Genomic DNA, 6,167 nt, shown 5'->3' with positions numbered 1-6,167 from the left:
TGGGGCCCATAAGGAGGACTAACTCTTAAACCGTGGTTTAAATTTAGAGATCTAATTTTAGAGTTAACCTAGCTAGACCGACCTAATTAATCCGCATTTGGTAGAATAACTAAATCCTAAACCTCTTGAAGCTAAAACCTCTTATTCCATGGTATAGGCCTCAACCAAACACCACTGATATTGAGAATTAAATTCAAACAAAGTCAATTAAAGAGAAATTATAAGAATAAAATAAGACCCCCAAGAAAATGCGTCAATTAGTCATTATTAGTTATTTTAAAATACTTTTTATACAAGTTCACTCTATTGTAAGAGAACGTGCAGAAGATAATCAACAAATGAGTTACACCATTCAATGTTAAAATATTACCGCCTTCACATGCTGTTTAACTCTCTAGTAATTTCTCAAAATTGTTGCACAAATAGTCTTGCTAGCTCAATTCAACCTCCGCGGATACCTCTTAAAGTAGTCTCTATTCGGAAAGTGGCTGAAAGAATTTTAAATAATCCATCAGGGTTGTCAGCATGAACCTGAAAAAAAAAAAAAAAAATTAATAGAACCAGGGATTAAGTACGGAATACCAGGGATGGAAGATCGCTAACCTGTAAGAAATAGAACTAGAAAATTACACGGACTGAAGAGAATTAATGCATAGAAATATAGATTACCAAACACAAATGGTAGCAATTTCTCTGTGACCCGTGTCAACCATTGATTACCAGTGCATTGCAGACTGGTACACATGCTGGCACAAAAGTATGGACTACAACCGGTACCATTACAAACTGGCACATTGTCAATACCAAAGATTAAGGGGCCCTACCAGTCAGATACAGGTATGCACATAAACTAGTACTGAGTCTGAGCAGTAAGGTACATACCCAGTGGCCGGCATCTTGTAGAACATGCATCTGCACACCAGCTCCCTCGTCAGAGGCCACTTCTTCAGCCGCATGGATTCTTTGTAAATCTTCTAGAGCCCATCTATGCAAACTCCTCTCAGCTTTCAAGAAATTTATATGAACACCCCTCGGTACATTCTCCACTATTTCCCTGAGTATACAGAATGATTTTATATTAATTTAGTTTACTTGTGCTCGTCAGTTAGATTGGAGATGTGAGAGATGTATTCAGTAATGCTTGGAATGGGGGGTAGGGGGCAAGAATTCAAATTACCAATCAAACAACAATCATAATAGAGGTACCAGTCATAGAGTTAAGGCCATTATTTTTCACCTTTCTTATTCCCCCGCAAGCATTACGAAAAAATAATGTAGCTTGAAATTCTGATACGTTTGAGGGCTCTACCATAAATTTGTTTTTTCATAGGACTCGTACATATCAGCAATGCCATTAAGATCAAATGTCCAGGAGAAGTTTTGTGGAGCATTTCTTCTCAGATTTGTCACCACCCACTACAAATTAAAGCCAAAATGGAGTTAATTTGAGTTAAGTTTAATTAATAAACCCAAGCAGCGCTATTCAAAATTAATAAAAAAAGGGTCAACCAAAATTGCCATATACCCGTGCAACTTCCAGAGAAAAACCTTGCTGACCTAACGAGTCAATCACCTGTTGCTTAGAAGGAACCTGCCACATATTATAAGAAAAGATGAATCAATAATGGCTTGATCAGGCATATTTACCTGAAATATCCAAATTCTGCTTAAAAGTATATCACAGAACAAAGAAGCATTTACCTGATCAGGCATGTTTCTAAGAAAAGAAATGAGTTCGCCAGGGTGGTCTTCACCGTCCCCACCAGCTCTCACTTTACCAGGGGACGCATCAAGTACCCAGACCTTCATTCAAATTTGAGCATATAAGAGGGCTAAATTCCTTTTTATTTTAAAATTATGTCAGACAGCTAGATAAGGAAAGGAGGTTGAATAGTTGCAAATGCTCCAGGAATAAAATTTGACACTTTTAATTAAGCTTGGTGAGATGCTTACCCGAACAGGTCGAGCCAGAGGTTTTGCAGCCTGTTCAACCATGCTTAATGCCACTAATTAACAAATGATAATGCGAGTTAGTCCAAGGAAGTTAAGTCACTGGATACTAGTACATAGTAAATCTCAATTGAAACATTGAAGTACCTTTTCCACCAAAACTGTGGCCAACTAATACTCTAGGTGTTAGCCTCAATTGCCCGACCTGTTTTACATTGAATGGAGCAATTAGCTCAAAAGTAATATAGAAAAATAAACTATCCACAAAGAGAAATTAATTATATTAAGAAATGCAAAAATGCATCTGTTTCACTAAGCATTAACCTATGCGAGCTATTTTTTATAGTTTTATTATTAATTTATTTTTGCTAAATGCATTTGTAATGCACTGCCTCAAGGAAGGCAGCTCTATTAATTTTTTTTATTTCATAGATTCTATTTTCTTTCATATCCCTTTTTTCGTTTTCATTTTTGGTATGTGTGAAGTGGAATGGCAGAGCATTTTTCTAATAAATGAGGCATGCAACCATAAAATTATTAAAATTTAGTTTCAGCTACATTTCCTTCAATATAAAGTGTGTGCGTGTATGAGTGAGTGAGAGAAAGAGAGATGAAGAGAGAGAGAGAGAGATACAAGTTTCAGCACATCAAGGGCAGCTGAAGAAACAGTGTGAGGCCCCCTCTTTTTTATTGAAGCTGAATCCCCATGGCATCTTAAATCAACTAAAAGAAACTGTAACAAAAGGAAAACAATGTAAAACGTACCCAAAGCATAACAGGAAATGTTCTTAGAAAATAACAAGAGGAAACCTACCTGCCACAAGGGAAATTCCTGAGCTAACCTCTTAGCAAAAGATCCTGAGATGAAATGTACACAAAAAAAAAAAAAAATCAACCACCACTCTGCAGTAAAAAAAAAAGTTTCCCCACTTGCCCATCAAGTGAAAATTTCATTCTATGCCGTACTAAACAAAAGAATACTACCAAATATCACAATTTCTTTTCCTAAAAACTACTAAAATTATGATACATCTGAGGAGAAAATTTGGTAATGTGAAAGCTTAATTGCATAAAATGATGGTTATGTGAGGCTTAATTGAAATAAATGACAGTTTAATCAGAGGCAAACAGACCAAGACACTCTGGTATAGTACCAAAATAAATTTAACTTACCCCAGTTCTTCCGACTACCAAGAATTCCATGCAAGAGAACACAGGTTGGTGGATCTGGTACCGACTTGTCCATAAATGAGTTCCATTGTACCTGTACTATTAAGCTGTCACTCATTGCCAATATAGTATATAACTCATCAAGCGTTACTGATATGGTAAGCTCCGTTCTGTGCCAGGTATGGTAGTAAATTATTGAGCTAAAACATTTTTTTTCCAAATTATTTATTAGAATTTCTCTTTGATCGAACCTGTCTTAGTTACTTGCTACCTAACATCAGAGTATTAGGTGGTCAGGTAATAATACAGTACTAGTTTTAAGGAAACATTTTATTTATAAAAATGAAAAATATGCAAATCAACAAAAAAAATTGAAACAAAATTGAGAAGATTACAGAACTCATTATCCCGCACTCTTTGATAGCGGCAGGCAAAGATCCTAGAGGTTAATCTAAAGACATTCATCTGGACCCGTGATTTTTATATATAAGAAAATTGAAAAACAAAATATTAAAAACGAGAATGGTTCTGTGAAAATTTTAAAAACAGGAAGGGGTACACGACTCATGGCGTCCCTGAGGGACGCCATACCAAATTCAAGTCCGACGAAAAAAAAAAAAAAAATTTTGAAAAACCAGGGACGCCATGGCATACCCCAGCCAAAAAAAAAAAAAATTAATTAAATTCCAGGAACGCCATGGCATATCTAGTCCCATATATAAATCTCACGAAAAACGCTAAGTCAAATTTCAGCTGAAAAACGCCAAGTTTTATTTTCAGCTTTTGTATATGGGACTGGATATGCCATGGCGTCCCTGGAATTTTTTTTTTTTTTTTTTTTTTTTTTTCTGCTGAAATTCCTGGGCTGGGGTATGCTATGGCGTCCCTGGTTTTTCAAAAAAAAAAAAAAATTCGTCGGACTTGAATTTGGTATGGCGTCCCTCAGGGACGCAATGGGTCGTGTACCCCTTCCTGTTTTTAAAATTTTCACAGACCCATTCTCGTTTTTAATATTTTGTTTTTCAATTTTCTTATATATAAAAATTGCGGCATCTGGACCACTATCAGAGGAAGTAGGATTCTTTTGCAGTTTTCTCAAAAGCTATTTTGACTGTTTGAACATGGCAATTTTATAAATTTAAGCATACCATATTCAGCTTTAACAGTTAGGATAATTACCAATTACCATTCTATGGTAAGAACCACATTCTATACCAGTAGAGTCCTGTACCCTTTGGTACAATTTGAAATATAACCCTTGTTGGATATAATAAGATGGAGATAGGGATACCACTTACCAGGTTTCCTTGAACTAGCTCGTAAGCCTGTACAAAAATGATAAAAAAATAAAAATAGAGCAATATATTGTCCAAAATTTTCACAAAGTATATAAATTAATATATCTTCTCACTTCTCATTTAGGGAAATCCAGTTGCTTTTGCTACTTAGAAGTCCTTTCTACTTCATTTGTTTTGTTATTGCTGATGGATGGTGTTGTTTGTAATAAGTGAAATCTGGATACACGTGTTATGATTTACTGTGGGTTTGGGTTTGCTAGAAGCAAGAACTATTGTGCTACAAACGTGAGCTGAGACTTAGTCATTTCTTCAGCACAAAACTTGTGCTTCTGAGACATAGAATTGTGAGACTTTGTGCGCAGGTTAAGTGACCGGTCAGTGAAACTGAGTTTGTGGAGTCTAATGTGTAACAGCTATGTTTCAGTTAATTAAACTAGTTTTAACATCACAAAGTAATAGCTCGTCTGATTTATAAAGAAAGCAGTTAGTAATATTTACCAGCAGTCCAGTAGATTTGGGCATGGTATGCCCTTGCAAAACTCTTTGATTAACCAAGGCCGTATCAGTACATAGACATCGCATATCTTGAGAAAACTTCTTCTTTGAATATTTTATGCAATGTTGGCCGAATTGTCCTTTTCCCTGAAAGCCACAGAAAAAAATGAATGAAATTACAATGCAAGGAACTCTGATAAGAGAATTTGGACATGCATCAACTGAAAGTGGCAACACTGATTAATCTTGCGTTAATCAAAAACACGCACCAAGCATAGAGAGATTTGTTCCAATTGAGATAACTCAATACCTACCTATGATTGCCAAAAAAAAAAAAAAAGGCTTCGCTTATAGAGATAAAACCTCACCTCGTGACGACCTAAAATTCGAATTCTGCCAATTGGATTCAGAGAGTCGACACTAGAAGAACACGAATCTCTAACACCCATTCGAACCCCAATTGGCATCTGACATCCGCAAGATGCGACAATATTCGAAACAGCCGCCATTAGATCGATCGAGAGAAAGGAAAGCTATCGGTCCAGTCTAAGAAGTTGAAGGATTGAAGCATTTAGTGCAAATTAAAGGAGCATTTTTTCTATTCTAGTTCTAGTTGTAAATGTGGAATTTTGAGGCGGGAGAGGTAGACAGAGGGCGGAGAGGACGAGGTAAATTTGTTGCATGAGCTTGGTGTACCGGAAACAGTTACGAACCGAACAGCTGTCCGGTAGCTCGTTTGGGAGAACAAGATTGTTTACACTTTACAATGGATGTTTGTTTGCAGCATAGCTGCATAAGTCAATTTTGAATTCAAAAAAAGAAAACTGTTTAATTAGAATATTTGATAAATGCTGATTGGAGTTGTTGTCAAATAAGCATGTGCTGGTAAACAAATTTTTATTTTAATTATTGATATTTGATCATCCAGAAATTTTCATTGATAACTTATAAAGAGATGTCATAAATATTATTGTATAGAGTGATTGTTAAAACAATAAAACGGTGATTTTTTTTATAGCATGAGAAGTATTTTGCAAGTTCAAAATGAAATAAATTAAAAAAAAATGTTTTTGTAATACAATATATTGTATTAATAACTTAGGAAACACTAATAGGAAAACAACAAAAAAATCAGTTATTTTTTATAAGTGAAATTTATTTCATATTATATTCTTAAATTTTTATTTTTGTCATTTAAAATAGTTCAAATTAACCCAAACAGCAGTTTAAGACAGGTGATTTCTACTGACTTTT

General features: G+C 35.1%; 1 protein-coding gene across 2 annotated transcripts; it reads right to left on the bottom strand.

Annotated features, from left to right (window-relative positions):
- Positions 1-223: 223 nt before the first annotated feature.
- LOC144575344 (alpha/beta-Hydrolases superfamily protein) lies at positions 224-5,573 on the bottom strand. 2 transcript variants are annotated; one of them, XM_078325438.1, is made up of 13 exons: positions 5,282-5,573; positions 4,917-5,060; positions 4,419-4,445; positions 3,124-3,214; positions 2,765-2,808; positions 2,585-2,683; positions 2,098-2,155; positions 1,954-2,006; positions 1,702-1,803; positions 1,526-1,591; positions 1,310-1,416; positions 883-1,054; positions 224-531 (listed from the first exon to the last, which is right to left on the bottom strand). In XM_078325438.1, exons 1-13 carry the CDS (start codon positions 5,420-5,422, stop codon positions 442-444), a joined length of 1,194 nt encoding a protein of 397 aa, XP_078181564.1. In that variant the 5' UTR covers positions 5,423-5,573; the 3' UTR covers positions 224-441. The 2 variants fall into 2 exon arrangements, with proteins under 2 accessions (XP_078181564.1, XP_078181565.1); XM_078325439.1 differs by having other exon boundaries at positions 825-1,054; positions 5,282-5,544.
- Positions 5,574-6,167: the final 594 nt, after the last annotated feature.

The sequence above is a fragment of the Carex rostrata genome, chromosome 24, assembly GCF_964058835.1.
Source record: "Carex rostrata chromosome 24, lpCarRost1.2, whole genome shotgun sequence".
NCBI classification, from domain to species: domain Eukaryota; kingdom Viridiplantae; phylum Streptophyta; class Magnoliopsida; order Poales; family Cyperaceae; genus Carex; species Carex rostrata.
The sequence above is the reverse complement of the archived record's forward strand: the minus strand, read 5'-3'. Positions and strand labels throughout refer to the sequence as shown.

Excerpts from the sequence above, each read along its gene's own strand:
- LOC144575344 (XM_078325438.1), bottom strand. The coding sequence starts at position 5,422 with ATGGCGGCTGTTTCGAATATTGTCGCATCTTGCGGATGTCAGATGCCA. Across the intron at positions 4,446-4,916 it reads CCAAATCTACTGGACTGCTG|GCTTACGAGCTAGTTCAAGG; the intron begins GTAAATATTACT and ends ATTTTTGTACAG. Across the intron at positions 2,156-2,584 it reads CCCTTGATGTGCTGAAACTT|GTCGGGCAATTGAGGCTAAC; the intron begins GTATCTCTCTCT and ends AATGTAAAACAG.